The sequence below is a fragment of the Garra rufa genome, chromosome 3 (genome assembly GCF_049309525.1).
Source record: "Garra rufa chromosome 3, GarRuf1.0, whole genome shotgun sequence".
NCBI lineage: Eukaryota > Metazoa > Chordata > Actinopteri > Cypriniformes > Cyprinidae > Garra > Garra rufa.
Window position 1 is genome coordinate 63,583,809 of NC_133363.1, and position 16,904 is coordinate 63,600,712.

The 16,904-nt window shown below is 36.1% G+C and overlaps 2 protein-coding genes across 2 annotated transcripts in view; both read left to right on the top strand.

The window, feature by feature from the left end:
- Positions 1–16,904, top strand: part of LOC141331450 (uncharacterized) — a 36,882-nt gene that overhangs the window by 10,413 nt on the left and 9,565 nt on the right. The gene's annotated exons all lie outside the window — the stretch shown is intronic.
- LOC141332477 (tripartite motif-containing protein 16-like) lies at positions 1,975–10,626 on the top strand. Its single transcript, XM_073837614.1, has 6 exons — positions 1,975–2,574; positions 3,503–3,586; positions 3,686–3,919; positions 4,753–4,912; positions 5,053–5,100; positions 10,109–10,626. Exons 1-6 carry the CDS (start codon positions 2,002–2,004, stop codon positions 10,624–10,626), a joined length of 1,617 nt encoding a protein of 538 aa, XP_073693715.1. The 5' UTR covers positions 1,975–2,001.

The window sequence follows — 16,904 nt, forward strand, 5'->3', positions numbered from 1 at the left end:
AGTTTATACAGTAGAACTTGTAGCCATAATGTTAGGTTTACAGTGGATAGAACAAAGAAATAAAAACAATGTAGTAATTGCATCTGATAGTCTCTCTGCTCTCAATAGTATACAATCTGGGAAATCATGCAGACTTGATATTTTAAATAAAATATATCAAGCTATATATAGGTTACATAATAAAGGTTTTAATGTATCATTTGTCTGGGTTCCTGCACATGTTGGAGTGAAAGGAAATGAAGAGGTTGATGTATTGGCAAAACAGTCTCTTAAATCACAAACAGTAGACTTGGAAATTGCATTAAGTAAAGCTGAAGCTAAAGCAATAATTAAAGTTCATACACAAAGCAAATGGCAGGAATATTGGAATATTAATGACACAGGAAGACATCTGTGTAACATTCAAACAATAGTTGGAGGGGGAAGAGATTTTGGTAGAAACAGAAGGGAAGAAATGGTCATAACCCGTATTAGAATAGGACATACAGGACTCAATAAAACACTCAATATAGTAGGTAAACATACAAATGGATTATGTATATATTGTAATCAACTTGAATCTGTACAGCATGTGATAGTGGAATGTCATGCATATGAAAATGAAAGGAAAATATTAAGAGATGCATGTAGAAAATATAAAGTCAAATTTCAAATGGAAAATATACTCGGAGCAGCACTTAAGAAAATATTTGTACAGTTTATCACATTCCTAAAAGAGACGGGTCTGTTTGAGAGAATATATATATATATATATATATATATATATATATATATATATATATATTATTTTTTTTATATATATATATATGTAGTTTGTCTGCCAATCTCTTGTTCCACACTCCAGTCCAGTTGGTGGCGGTAAAGCACCTATCACTTGGTTTGCCAACCGCCATAAAACGCTTCAGAAGAAGAAGAGATCAATGTCGGTCTTTATTCGTTACATGTGGTTCGTGTGTGGAGTGATCCGTGTTCCTGCCGTTGTTCATCTTTGAGAATTATATTAAATATAGTGATTATTGTATTCCTCGTCTCTCGTCTCGTCCATCCAGCACGTCAACTTATAACATATGGTGTGCAAACGGTGACAGCCGTGTTGAAGTTGTGCTTAGCTTTAGTTTTCTTCTGTTTAGGGTTTTGCATCAAAAGTTCATCACGGAGCAAACTGTGTCTTAGTGAGTGATAATGTGTTTAGAGTTTTGTAAAAAGAGTGCATGAGATCTGCAAACAGTGTCTAAGCTGCCTGAACTAGTTTAAGGTTTTGCAGAAAGAGTGATTTCTTTGACTAATTGGTTTAGGCGATTCAGAATTTGGTTCAGAGAACGAAATTTAGTGTTTTAGCAAATGTGAAAAACTGTAATAAGAAATGGTTTCTGAAACACTCAACGCCGAGGTTTTCTTGACTTTCCACGTTCAGTATACTTAAATGGGGATGAATGATTGATAAATGCGCAGTAGCACTAGTAGACTCATTCTTTCTCAACATTCACCTCACGCCTGTGCTGTTGTATGTGTACCAAACATTAAGCTGCAAGCAGACACTGTCCACAGACACTTCTGATGATGGCAATTATGTCACATGGACGTCACGAAACCTGGACAGCTGAAGTATACTTTGTGCTTCAGTGTTACAGCAGTATTACTGCAGTTTTAAAGTACCTGTTTTAAAGTAACTTTTTTCTAACTCTTCTCTAATATACAATAACTTGTATTATTTGAGTGTTTGTCTGAGACTGACATCTAAAAGACATTTCATTATCAGGGTTCCCCATTACTAGTCCAGGAGAATCACTCCCCATTTCAAGATCATTGCATTTACTTTATCAGTAAACAGTCAGATGTGTTGAAACTAAATTCAACAGAAGCAGACTCACAGACACGCCTGTTTTGTACATGTCATTCAGGCACAGAACCAAGGAACTGGAAACGCGTGAGTTCAAAGAAAGAGAAACTAAAATGTAGTTGAGCTGTTGTGTGTTTGTGTCTCTGTATTCACGCAGTAAAATGGCAGAAGCCAGGATTTCGGTGGATGAATTTACATGTTCAGTGTGTCTGGATCTCCTGAAGGATCCAGTGACCACTTCCTGTGGACACAGTTACTGTAAGAGCTGTATTACAAACTGCTGGGATCAGGAGGATCAGACGAGAGTCTACAGCTGCCCTCAGTGCAGACAGACCTTCAGTCCAAGACCTGCTTTAGCTGGAAACACCATGCTGGCTGAAGTGGTGGAGAAACTGAAAAAGACCAAACTTCCTGCTGACTGTGACGCTGGAGCTGGAGATGTGCAGTGTGACATCTGTACTGGAAGAAAATACAAAGCCGGCAAGTCCTGTCTAATGTGTCTGGAGTCTTACTGTCAAACTCATTTTGAGCGGCATGAGGAGTTTCATTCACGTAAGCAACACAAAGTGACTGATGCCATTGGACGACTGCAGGAGATGATCTGCCAGAAACACCACAAGATCCTTGAGGTTTTCTGTCGCACTGACCAGAAATGTATATGTCTGCTGTGTACGATTAATGAACATAAAAACCATGACATTGTATCAGCTGCAGAACAGAGGACAGAGAAACAGGTATTTAAAACTAATAATCAAGTACTCAGTGCAGTGATCCAATAGTCTGTTTGTTTTCTGTGTAGAGCCTCAACTTAGGGCCTGGCCACACGGAGACGCGTTTCTCTGTATACGTATACATTTTTTATCGTATTGGCGTTTCATCCACACGGATCCGGCGTTTTAGGAGACTGAATCCGCTATTTTTTGAAACCGGGTCCCAAAGTGGATAAATCTGAAAACGACACCCTCGCGGTTTCGTGTGTACAGCCAATACGTATATTTTGTGAAACGATGATGTCATCACATCACGTGTCGGCTGCGTCACACGTAACAGCAACAACAATAATGGCAGACTACATGTTTGTATTCGTGTTGCTACTAAGCCTACTAGCTTTATTGCAGCAAAATCTATTGCTTCTATGCAACTGTTATGAGCAACAAGCGATAATGTTCGCATCTTCGTCTTCTTCCTCTTAGTTCGTATACAGCGCGCAAGGTTATGCGCATGCTCAAAGTCTTCTTCTCCGTGTATAGCGTATCTCTATGGCAGAATTACAGCACCCCACACTGGTCTGGCATATATACTACACCGTTTTCAGTGGTTTCGTGTTTACGGAATTTTTTTTTAGAACGAGGAAAAAAAAAATATCGGATAGGGAACACACCGGCTTCGTGTGGACGGAGCCTTAATTACACAGAACACAGAAACACTGTCAGTGTGAAGCTCTACGTCTGTGTCAGTTTCACTTTTATAATACTTACGCATGCAGTGTGAAGCATTCCTTATGTTTCATGATAATAAGATGATTGTACCGATCATCACTTCTGGAGTTTGAATCTACAGCCATTAGTTAACAGCTCCACTTTGACTGGATTCATCTGTTCACATGATGATTTAGTGGCAGTAGTTTTCTGTGACATTCACTATCATCCGTTTGTCCTGCAGAAGCAGCTGAATGAGATGCAGAAGACATTCCAGCAGAGAGAGAAAGATGTTCAGCAGCTGAGAAAGGCTGTAGAGTCTCATAAGGTGAGTCTGGAGAAGAAGAGAAGTTTGTCTCAGTCTCAGTTCAGACTCTCTTGTCTCTTTCAGTCCCACTGAAGCCTGAATCACTGTGTGTCCTAACAGCGCTCTGCACAGACAGCAGTTGAGGACAGTGAGAGGATCTTTTCTGAGCTCATCCGTTTCATTGAGAAAAGCCGCTCTGAGCTGATACGGCTGATCAGAGATCAGGAAAAGCGAGCAGTGAGTCGAGCTGAAGGACGACTGGAGCGACTGGAGCAGGAGATCAATGATCTGAGGAGGAGAGATGCTGAGCTGGAGCAGCTTTCACACACACAGGATCACATCCAGTTCCTGCAGGTAACAGACATCTAGAAGAACAGGGTCATAGTGGACTTGAGCCAGATCCTGCTGTGACACCAGACTCACAGATAAACATTTCATCAGTGTCTTATTATATAATCATCAGTCAGACTCTCATCTGACCATCTTCTGAAGAAAGAGACGCCGCTTACAAATGGCTTTCAGCTCTGGAAATCTCTTAGGAATCATTTCTCTCTGCTTTTTCTTCTGGTAGATATATTTATCTGTCAAACACCACTAGTGCCACCAACAGTTCAAAACTTTACTAACATTTTAACAGTTTTGAGTAATGTTCATCATAATTGTATCAGGTGATCCTCAAACCTGATAAAACTGATTTTTATTTGCCTGAATTTAACCATAAAGACCCCAAACATGAAGTGTGGCTGTGTATAAGCAATGCTTCAGTGTATTGAAACCAGATCAAACCTGGTCATGGTTTAAAGGTCCTTGTGAAGTTTCAATGCCTCTAAGGTAATAAATAATGGTCAATCTAATTGTAGCCTTTGAGCTGCTTTTCCTGAGCAAATCTACTCAACCCTACAATAAGACTCCAATGATGTGCTTGAGCTGTTAGATGGACATTTAGGTTCTTAGCAGATGTTTTATCATCCAACCTTTTTCATAGAAAGTTTACATATAGTGTAAGTGTCAAATAGAAACAGAAACTAGAATCTGTAGCTCTAATGTGATATTATGAATATGAGAAGAATGAAGCTGATGCTGTGAAAGTGCTGGATTGAGTTACTAAAGATCAGTCAAATCTGATGTTGGTGCAGGTTATTGGGTGAAGTGTGGAGCTGATGAGTTTTGATTTCTGTTTTCTGTAGAGCTTCCAGTCTCTCTCAGCACCTCCTGAATCTACAGACAGAAATGACGATTTCTTCAGTTCTCTCTTCCCTTTTGATGATCTGAAAGAATCTGTCCGTCAGCTGATAGACAAACTGGAGGATTTCTGCAAAAAGGAGCTCAAGAAGATCTCAGACAGAGGTAAAGTCCTGGAGATTGATCTGCTCTCAGAAACGAGTCCATCATCACTTCATATCACAGAGAACATCATATTAGAAATGTCTCAGGAATGGATGCAGGATCATGAGAATCACACTGTTCATGTCTGTTGATTTCCACAGTCACATCCACCAACATTGTTCTCTGGACCAGGAAGGACTTCCTACAATGTAAGTCAGTAAGAAAACAAGCAGAAAAACTCACTGAGTGTGTTCATGTTCTTCCTGTAGAAGGTGAAAGAAGTAACACTTCATGTCATTAGTTAAGCGTTGGTAAATAGTTAATTAATCATTTATAAAGCATTATTCCTACATTAATAGACATTTGTAAGCAGTTCATAAATATAGCTATAAATGATCTAATCTTGTTTTATACGCATCTGTATAATATGCTTAATAATTGTATTTTCATACTTTATTAAGGATCAGTTAATAATTTCTAAATTACGCATTACATTATTTACAAACCAGCTAGTTAGTAGTTGTAAGTGGTTCAGGAGATCATTTAGAAAGTGTTAATAAACTATTTGAATGCACATTTATACGCTATTATTCAGACATATATTAACAGTTAGTCAGTGTGTTAATAAATGCTTTAATAACACATAATTAATTCAGCCAGTTATAAAGATGTCAGTTACAGTTTTTTCCAATTGCTAACACACAATTTTTCAAACTAGTCTGGTTTTATCAAAATACTTAACACAATTCACAAAACCACACACCCAAACGGCAAAATACCTCATATATCCTGTAAAATGAAGCACTGCAACCGAAACTACACATAGCATTATCAAAATCAAACTTTTGCATGAAATGGCACACACTTCATTCATATTACCAGATTTTTGCCTAACCAACTACACACTCTTGGGCATAATGAAAAGCACCCCCATCTTTAGTATGCTTTGCCATAATACTAAAATATGTATCAGATTGCTCACATACACAAAAATACGCAGATACACACACATCCTGTTGCAACATTTATTTTTATTTTTTTCACTACAGTACACAAGTCAGTGCAACATATGCACAGCAGATATATTGTAAGGAGTGAAATTATCTCCTCATGGCTGTAAGGAGTGAAATTATCTGCACATGGAATTAAAATACAGTACGAACAGATGGCATGCAACAAAACAATAAACCTAAGGGATCTTCAAAGAAGACCAAACAACCCCACCATGCTACTTTGAATTCCCCGCCTCTCACTCTCACACCCACACCTTTCTCCCTAAAAGCTTTTGCTTAAAGTCACATGTGGAAGATGCACATGATACTCATGTTATATCTTGTGAATGTATTGTTTTTTCCCCTTCATGTTTGGAATCATTCTAATGGTTTTCTGTGCGATTGGTAAAATGGTCTCAATTTCATAGCAGTCATATACTGTAAGAAAGATTGAAAACTTCCATAGAATTGGGTTTGCTGCTATTGGGTGTGTTTTCCCTTTAGGGGCAGATGGGAACCTCCAACCAGGTGCGAACCTGGGGTTGCGAGAACTCCTGAAAGACCAAAAGGTCTTTGTATTTTTACAACTGATTGGAATATTTGTTTGTTCTGGTCTGGTATATAAGGCAAGTGATGAAACACAACTTTGGGATTTCTTGTAGCCAAAACCCCCACACTGTATGTATGTGAGGTTCTCTGGAGCTAAACCTCCAGGTCTCTCTCATGCTGCAGTGTGTCTCTCTGATAGTCAGGTATGTCTTTCCCACTCTTAGAAACATCTTTGAGTCATTGAGGTTATGTATTTATCTAAATTGAAACTGAATTGGGTTCTCATTGTTTAATTGTGTAATTGGCATGATAGATTTTACCTGACAAATAAAATGTTATATTTGGCTATTCTGACATGTCCTGAAATCAATATGACTAGTAAATTGTGAGGAGACTTTTGTTATAGACATTAGGTCCTCCAACGAACGAAGAATTGAAAATATGGAATATCTAGAATAATCAAGTAGTTAATTCATAATCGATATTTGTGATAACCTTTTGATTGGAAATACAGTCTAAATTTAATGATCACTTAAAATTGGAGTCGCTGTAAAAGACCGAACATGTAGTAAACCTTCATCCAGATCGCTGGAACTTCGTTTTCGGGCCAGTGAATCAGTCCTTTCAATATTTACATGGGACTGAACAAAAATATTCTTACAAAAAACAGTAAACTGAAAAATAAAATTTCAGAAAAAATATATTACAGTTAAAAAAATATATATATAAATAAAATTCTCACCCGTGGTCTTTTTATAGTGCTTACATCCTGATTGAAGTGTTCACAATTAACCATTGAGGTGTTTGGCCAGGTGGCACATGTAATTGGCCAATTAGCTCATGCAGTGTCATTTTGAATAGCAGTGTTTTGAAATGGCAAGCATGTGACTTTATGTCAGATTGTTGTGTCTTATGCAGAGAACTGTTTTCAGGGCATTGAAAAAGTGTCATTTTGAATTGCAAAATGTGTGTAAAGCAGAAAATGTGTTTAGACTTTTGAAGACTTGAGAAGAAGTTTTGCTGTCTGTGTGTCAGTTTAAATAATTGTGCTGTGCATGTCATTTTAGTGTGTTAGCAATTGGAAAAAACTGTAATGGTTTTTGTGAGCTCATCTAAAGTGAGGACTATTTATGCCTTGTAAAATGTTCACAAAAGTCGGTCTCCTGTTCTGGCGATATCACTTTTTGCATAGCTTAGCATAGATCATTGAATCCTATGAGACCGATATAGCATAGGAGTATGGCTGAATGGATTACAAAATGGTAAAACTCAACTTATTAACATTTTACAAGACATAAATAGTCCTCACTTTAGATGAGCTCACAAAAACCATTAACTGATAGCTAGTAAATGTTTTATAACTGCCTGAATTAGTTATGAGCTACAGTAGGAATATGTGCTATTAAAGCATTTATTAACACACTGACTAACAGTTAATATATGTCTAAATAATAAGATGTATAAATGTGCATTCAAACACTTTCTAAATGATCTCCTGAACCACTTACAACTACTAACTAACTGGTTTGTAAATAATGTAATGCTTAATTTAGAAATGATTAACTGATCCTTAATAAAGTATGAAAATACAATTATTCAGCATATTATACAGATGCTTATAAAACAAGAATAGAGCATGTATAGCTGTATTTATGAACTGCTTACAAATGTCTATTAATGTAGGAATAATGCTTTATAACTGATTACAGTTTTTCTCAATTGCTTAAACACATTTCTTGAAATTATGCCTCTTATTTGCGGAACTCTAAACACAAATCCACAGCTCCTAACTCAATTCCCCAAACTTCCTATATTGAGGTCAAACTGAAGCTCTCCACTCAAAACAATTCAATCTTGCTGAAAAACCAAACTTTGCTCTCAGACATGACACACAAATCCTCAAAAAAAAAAAAAAAAAAAAAAAAAAACACACACACACTCACTACAACACAGTTTTACACACTGATGAGATAAATTCAAAACAATACTACGAAAACAATACAAATAAAAAAACCTTTAACATTATAAACACAACAAGTCTATGCCTTTGCATATGTTTTATTCCTTAATTTAATGTACTGTAGAGTACTGTACAAAACAGCAAACAACAACAAAAATGATTATTCTGTACAGAATCCTGTCTTTGGTCTGGGACAGGCCAAAGAACCTCTTCAGGATCACAGGCTAAATTAGCCCTGGCCAGACAGCAGGGGTCAAATCCTCTTGCATGCCTGATCCAACCCTGGCACTCATCAACTAAAATATATGCGACTGCTTGTCTTCTTGCCCTTGCCCTTCCTCTGTCTCTACCATGTTGTCAGCGTCATCGTCCTCCTTCTTCTCCTCCTCTTCCTCTTTCACCTCCTACTCTCCCTCTTCAAAATTACACATTACTGTATGTTGGATACTGATTGAAAAAGACTGGATAGGATTCACAGTTACACTTGTACTAGTGGTCTGACAAATAAATAAATAAATAAAAACACATTACAACGTCATTGTGAAACAGAAAAGAAAAAGAAATATGGGCACAAAGGTAAAAATAAAAATTAGAAAGCCCACTGTCAGAATTTGTAACTCCTGCATTGTCCTCTGTCTATATATGATTTCTAAATGAAGGTTAATGAGATGTACCTTTGAACTATTTCAGAGAACTGTTTTATCATTGGTTGATCTATATTATCTTCAATAGTGAAAATAAAGGTTCACTTGAATAATTCATGGCACATTTACAAAAAGTCTAATAGAAATGTGTAGAATATATGATTGACAGTTTATGACAACTAGATCAAAAATTTAGCATTTAGGTAATGACTTATACAATCAGCTAATGACTTGATGTTTTGAGGGGTGAGACTGTTGCACAGTATATAATACATTTTGAGCAACATGACAATAGCAACTGATAATGTAGGAAATCGCAGGCAAATGTATATAATCATTTGTATGAATGTACCAAAGCAATCGCAACTTGATCAGAAGAATGAGAAGCTTTTTATGATGTGCACAAGAGACTAGATGATGTGGATGTTGAACAAGTAGTTTTGACAATTTCATTTCTGATCTGAGAAATGCACCAAAGTGACTGAGAAAAACTGTAAGCTGACTTTGGCCCTTTTATCTCCACCGAAGCTTCTGATTGGTGTGTGCTAAATTTTTACACCTAGTGTTTCCACTTTGGTAATTGTGTGCTAATTGAGCTCAAACTTTGCAGACTTGAGTGAACAATACTGAATGCTTGTGCTTTCTAAATGACCACATGGTGTAAGCACTGAGAAATGTAGGGATTTGTGTGTAACAGTTTTGCAGTAACAGTTCACCAAATATAACTCATGTGTCAAAGCAGGGAATAGTGTTTATTGTTTAGGGAAATGGGTGTGCTTTTTCAAAAATGGCGTATAGTTTTTAAAGTTTAGTTCGAAAGACTGGTTATAGTGTTTTAGCAATTGAGAAAAACTGTAATTAACTATATACCAATGCTTAACTAATGACTCATAGTGTGTAGTTATAAAGTGTTACCAAGTTTTCTAATTGATGATGTAAATGATGATTTGCACAGGATATCTGCTCATCTGTACTGAGACACTGATGATACACTGAACATGAAGAGTTCAGCTACATGAAAAGATCAAACAGATTCATAATTCCTGATTCTGATGTGTTTTATCTCCATCAGATTCCCAGCAGCTCACTCTGGATCTGAACACAGTGAATAAACGCCTCCGTCTGTCTGAGAGCAACAGAGTGATTACTGGCACTGGAACTTATCAGCCGTATCCTGATCATGCAGACAGATTTGATGTGTGTCAGGTGTTGTGTAGAGAGAGTGTGTATGGACGCTGTTACTGGGAGCTGGAGTGGAGTGGAGTTGATGGTGTATTTATATCAGTGTCGTATAAGAGCATCAGCAGGAAGGGAGCAGGTGTTGAGTGTTGGTTTGGATCTAATGATCAGTCCTGGAGTTTGCGCTGCTCTCCATCCAAATGCTCATTCAGACACAAAAACATAGAGACTGATATCCCTGTAAAGTCCATCAGCAGTAGAATAGGAGTTTTTGTGGATCACATTGCAAGAACTCTGTCCTTCTACAGCGTCTCTGACACAATGAGCCTCATCCACACAGTCCAGATCACATTCACTCAGCCGCTCTATCCTGGGTTTGGGGTTCATATTGGATCAGTGAAACTGTATTGATGAATCAGAATAGACTGACGAGAGGTTCTATCCATTATGCTTTGAGTTGATGATGAATCAGTAACAGTGAGATGTTATAGAGTCTCTCGTTTTCTCTTCATGACATTACAGTTTTTTCAATCCCTATGACAGTTTTTTTCAATTTTTCTAAACTCTTAACACAGTTAGCACAACATCCGTCTTTGTAGGCTATATAATTAACACATTTCTTGTTGCCTTGATACAAAATGCATGCAGGTAACACCAATTTGAAATGCTTGAACTTCTTTTACACACAAGCCCAACCAAGACCAAAACAATGCAATTTTACAGTCAAATTTACAAATGCTTTCACACTGTATGTCAGAACAGATAGTATCATGTTCTAAACATAAAGGCTAAAGTCAAAGTGAACAGCTGTTCATATTGTGAATTGAGTACACAAATATATTCCCTGTATTTCTGCAGTTATGCAAATACATAAATCACAGCTGATTCCCATCTAGGAACCACACACAGGTGTTAAGGTTTTTTCAATCGCATGATCATATGTTCTAAAAGAGGACTCTTTGGGCTGATCTTGTGTGGAAAAGAAACAAAATGCATGCATTTACTAAAAACAACAAAGCAAAAATGTAGAGAGACTTCAAATATGCTTCAATAATGCAGCTGATGATAGTGTTTTTTTGTCAATGCCTTATTATTGACTAAATGTTCCTGTTGGAAGAGAACATGTGTTAGTGTTTTGAATAATTATTTGATTTTAAAACATGTTTGCAGTGTTTTATTAGACATGGTGTATTGCGTTAGTTTATTATTGTATTTTGAAAATTAGTTTTGGGGTTTAGTTTACAATGTGTGATTTTGAGCATGAAATTAACTGCTTTGCCAATTGTGTGTTTTAGGCTTGTTGGTGAGTTAAGAGTTTAGGAAACTTGTTAAATGTATTGAAAAAAAAAACTGTCAAAGTGATTGTAAAAAACTGTGATATTGCAGCTGAACTTCTGTCAGTGAAATAACATGAATCAGAATAAATGTGTGTAATAAATCCTCATATAGACAGTAAGATCAGTGTGTGTGTGAGTCCTGCTGAGTGACCATGTGTTTCTGTGCTTTTCTCTGCTTGTGTTGATGGAACGCAGTCATTTATTTTTATTTTATTTTATTTTTTTATTCACTTTACGGAGCTCCAGCCTTTTTCATCATTTTGTGTTCATGTCATTCAAAGAAAAATTGTCTTGAACTTCTTGACAAGTATAGATTTATAATAATTCATAATAATAAAATGCATTTCCTTACAGTGGGTGGTAGGCTACACATTATAGGCAATTATAGCAGCAGTAACCAACTAACAGTTATTCAGCAATGAACATAAATATATTTGTTTATTTAAAGTATTAAAAAAAAATAATAATTGTAAGAGTTTTACTGAATTTAATAAGCCTAACTGAATAAAACCCACAAGGCGTATGACTCCCAATTGGTTAGCTGACCAATAAGTGAATAGAGGCAGGTAACATGACCCGTCAGTAGTGGCTCCTGTCCTCCAGCTGTAGATTGAGAAAACACAGAGGTCTTCCTTGAACTCTCTGAACCCTCTGTCTGTGCTCATTGTATTCTGTGCCACTGACACAATCATTGGGGCCGTCATTGTACTCTCCACCATTCCTCCAATTCTGCTCTGGTGCTCTCTAGCTCCACTGTGGTGGTCCTCCACTTGATCTGAGACACATTGGTGGTCTTCAGGTCTACCTAGGACCTGATTTACACAATCAAGAGATAAATATATAATACTATTGGTATACTATGGGCTATCCAAAACTGTAAAAGAAGGAATGTGCAAAAAATATATATTTTTTAAATATATAATAATTTTTTTATAGCTTGTTAAAATTGCCACTTTTAGGGAATGAGCCAAAACACGCCTTTTTGTGTTTTCCCCTTTAAATGCGAACCCCTTTTCAGAAGAGGGTGGAGCTTCAAGAGTAAAAAAATAAATAAAAAAATAAAAAATAAAAACAGGACAATCGCATGCACTGAAAATGTCAGAAACTCTCAGTTGTGGTGTTTAGACTTATATTTTTAAACTAGAATCAGTTTTAAAAGTCAGTCATTTGATTGTACTGTGCAAAATAAATCTGTGTTGTGTCTGTAGACAGGGTGTCATGATCTGGGCTGTGGGGCCTCCCTCAGCCACCTGAGGTCGCTGTTTTGACACTACAATCCCTTGATTTGTACACCTGTTTGTTATTAGCAATCATTTACCTCTCACCTGGTCACAATTATCTGTCTGTGTATCCCCGGATCGAGTCGTGTTGTGCCGTGTTGGTTTGTGTTTTGTTTATTTGCTTATCTGTTATTTGTTTGTTTAAAGAATAAATTATCTTACCTGCACCTGGACCCAGACCTCCTTTTCTCGAACGTGACACAGGGAGCACAACAATTTGTGATTATAAGAAATTGCAAAATTGCTTTCAGTTCTGTTTTGCCCATTTATAGTGAAAAATAAAATATACTAAAATGTATTTAAAATCCATTTATTTTATGCTAAGTATACTACAAATACATTTAGATATTATGTACTCACAGTTCTTCTGAATTGCAAAAACACATTTTTTGAAACCATCACTTATTTTCTCAAAACCTTAAACACAAATCCAAATGTTCAGACTAAATTCACAGAACCCCTGACTCTTATGGCAAAATCAAAAGTGTGCAAAATCTCCTGTGAGGGCTAGGTTTAGATGTAGGGCCATAGAAAATACGGTTTGTACAGTATGAAAACCATTATGCCTATGGAATGTCCCCATAAACATGTCAACACAACGTGTGTGTGTGTGTGTGTGTGTGTGTGTGTGTGTGTGTGTGTGTGTGTGTGTGTGTGTGTGTTAGAACGAGTGCTTTAAAGCAGTTTTGTCCATTAAATTTTAATCTCAATAAAATATTGTCTTTAGAATTTTTTTTTTTTTTTTTTAAAGAAGAATGCCTTAAGGTATATATATGGGGTATTGGTAGATAAAGTTAAAGCACTGTTTTGTAACAAACAAAAATCTAGTTTATTTCACTTTGTAGAGATGATTATCCAAATTAAAATACTTCATGACACATCATTAAATTTTATGGTACCAGCTGAGACTCGCATGACTAATTACTGTATCTCAAATAGCAAGCAAAACTATTTATTTTTAAAAGAAACACCTCATTTCATAAGAGTAAGGGGCCCCCCTTGATAAGATCAAAACAGTTTAAAACGTGTCACATGCAAAAGAGGAAGTTTGCTCAATGTTCAAACTCAATGTTTCCAAATCACCAAGGAGTTTAAATCGAATAGAAATTATTCAAAGCAATCACTTCTTTCAGCATTTTCATAATTATTTTAGCTATTTCTCCCTGCTTTTTAATTAATCAAATAATTTATTTTAACTTAAAGTTCTCTCGAGTTCTCCCTCTGTAAGTCCATTTCCGGTCTATTGTGGTATTGGCCCGCAACGGCTGTCTTTTAACTTTCGCTTTTTGATCTGTTTATCATGGTTAGTTTTGAATTCCTTGGACAAGCAGTTTGTCAAACCTGGTCCATAAAAAAAAAGAAATGCAGCAGAATGGATAGCTAGACAAAGATCCAAGGGCATCTTTAAACTAAGAGAAATGATTGGATTGGATTGAGTAGAAGACAAGAAGGCATAAAAGTGTTGTTTGGAGGCTTTTAAAGGGGAAACCAGAAAGCTATATGTTAATTTCTCTTAACTTGTAGCTCATGCAACAAGCATAGATACGCTTTCTGTTTTGAGAAGTTTTGATACTGTGAACCTTCTGAACTTTTGATACTGTGATGAACAGACACACATACTCTTTGCTTAGATTTTCATGGCCATCAAAGTTAATTACTAATAAGTAAAACAAATAATAATAATAATAATTATTAATTAATAATTTCAGTAATGCAACATGCATGTTTCACCAACCATGCAAAATTCATTCATCATGTGCAATATTCACTTTTAGTAATGATATTCAGAAGGAAATTTCAAATATGTGTATTATATACACTCAAAAAAAAATTGTTCAATGAACATGATTTAATCGTAGCACCCATTATGCATCTAAACCAATCTAATAAACTTGGAAAGCTTTGAATATGTTATATGAATGTGATTTAAACTTGTAGATTTAACATTGTTTTAACATGTCTGGTGTCCGTTGTTCGTACCTCGCTAACTAAGTTAGCTGGATTTGATTGTTGACGATTTTGCGTGATCTTGGATCGCTCGGTTCTTCGAAGCTCATCCGGGACTTGCTGTCATAGCAACAGGTGCGCAAGCTTAAACCTGCTCTGGAGCAGGTTTATTTCATGTAAACAGGATTTAGGCTGCGCTCCTGGCGGGTTATGATTGGTTGAAATGGCGAGGTCACATCTGATTGGTTAAAGAGCACGACTGACGCGGACTGACTCACGTGGGAAAAGAAAAGTATCTTGCAAGAAAGTGCATATCCATGGGTACCAAAGACGTCACTTCCGCTATGCTCGCCGCCATGTTTGTGTCCGATATGACAACAGACACAGCGCATCTCAATGAGATTTAATAATAAATTGAAATAAGAAATTACTTTTTACTACTACTTCCCACACTGTGTATTTGACTTGATTGTATGTTTAGGACAAAAAGTGTAAATTATTGTGAACGTAGTCGCTCGATGAAGGCTTTAAGACCTTGAAGAATCCTCTGCCGGCTGGTCACTAACTTACTTCACAGCGAACGGGACTCGCGCCCTTACAGTCCGCGCTTAGATGTCGGCAAATTAGTTTTGGCGAATGCAAAAAAAATGAGATTATTGAGCATAAGCGCAACATCCAGCAAGCCAAGAAAACATAAAATATACCTGAGGGAAGACGTCTTTCACGTCTTGTGTATTCCTAAAACTGGATCTCATTATTGAAGCACAAATTCAAGCACCAAAAGCATGAGATTTCTTTATTTAAAATATGCATTTTTATTCATTCAAGCTATATGGCTGCAATAACATTTTAGTTTAATTTAGTTTATTACACCACTTGTGCAGCCAGTCACAATTCACAATGGTACCATTTACTTGGGACGATGGTTTGTGTGTAACTTGTGTGCCATTTTTGTATGACAAATCATTTTTAGAGTAATTGTACATAAATAGTTTTAGCAAAACAAATATGATTATTTTTGAGAACCCTTTTACATGTATATACTTTACTGCAGGCGTTGCAATGACGAACGCTATGTAGTACAATAGTTTAGCGTTTATTATTTAATTTTCATAATTCACTAAACACCGCATAATCTAAAACACCTTCAACTATAAAACACTCTTGCTCTTAAGCCAAATGAAAACAAATAATTTACGGCATCTGGATGTACTGTAAGTCACTATTCTCTGCATTAGCACTGTTTTGAACTTGCTCTTTGAATGCTTTCTTGTTTACTAAATCTTTGGACTTACGAGTTGATCGGTTCAAAATGATGTAATCGCAAAAAAATGTTTCTTTTCATTTTAAGGCATTATTTTCGTTATAATGTACTGATTCACAATCTTAGTCAATATTTAATTATTATTCCAGTACTCTTATTGTGCCGGGAAAAAAAACCCTGCTTTGGAAAGCACCTGCGTGAATGACACCGGTACGCTATATGCATACCGACCCACTTCGAGCACTGCTGAGATCTAATAAAACTGTTGTTAGTTTTTTTTTCTGATGACTGTTTTTACAGCTAACTGAACAACATATCCCGGGCATATTGTATACTTGTTGTGAACAGTCTGGGAGTTTTGTTGATCTTCCTCTGGTAGTTGCGGCTGCTGTGACCATAGACTGAAACAGGTTGCGCGGACACAAAAATGGCGGCGATAAACTACAGTGACGTCACATGGAACCTATGGATAAATATATGTGAATATATACTACCATTCAAAAGTTTGGGGTCACTACATTTTTTTTTTTTTTAAGAAATTAATAATTGTATTCACCAATGATGTATTAAGTTAATGATTAAAAATGTATTAAAAGTTAATAATAAATAATTTACATTGTTTTATATATATATATCACAGGTTCCAAAAAATATTTGGCAGCACAACTGTTAATATCAGCCAACATTGATTATTCTAATAATAAATTAGCATATTAGAATGTTTTCTGAAGGATCATGTGACACATAAGACTGGAGTAATAGCTGATAAAAATTCAGCTTTTCATCACAGGAATAAATTCTATTTTAAAGTAAGTTAATATATATATATATATATATATATATATATATATATATATATAT

Excerpts from the sequence above, each read along its gene's own strand:
- LOC141332477 (XM_073837614.1), top strand. The coding sequence starts at position 2,002 with ATGGCAGAAGCCAGGATTTCGGTGGATGAATTTACATGTTCAGTGTGT. Across the intron at positions 2,575-3,502 it reads AACAGAGGACAGAGAAACAG|AAGCAGCTGAATGAGATGCA; the intron begins GTATTTAAAACT and ends TTTGTCCTGCAG. Across the intron at positions 3,920-4,752 it reads ATCACATCCAGTTCCTGCAG|AGCTTCCAGTCTCTCTCAGC; the intron begins GTAACAGACATC and ends TGTTTTCTGTAG.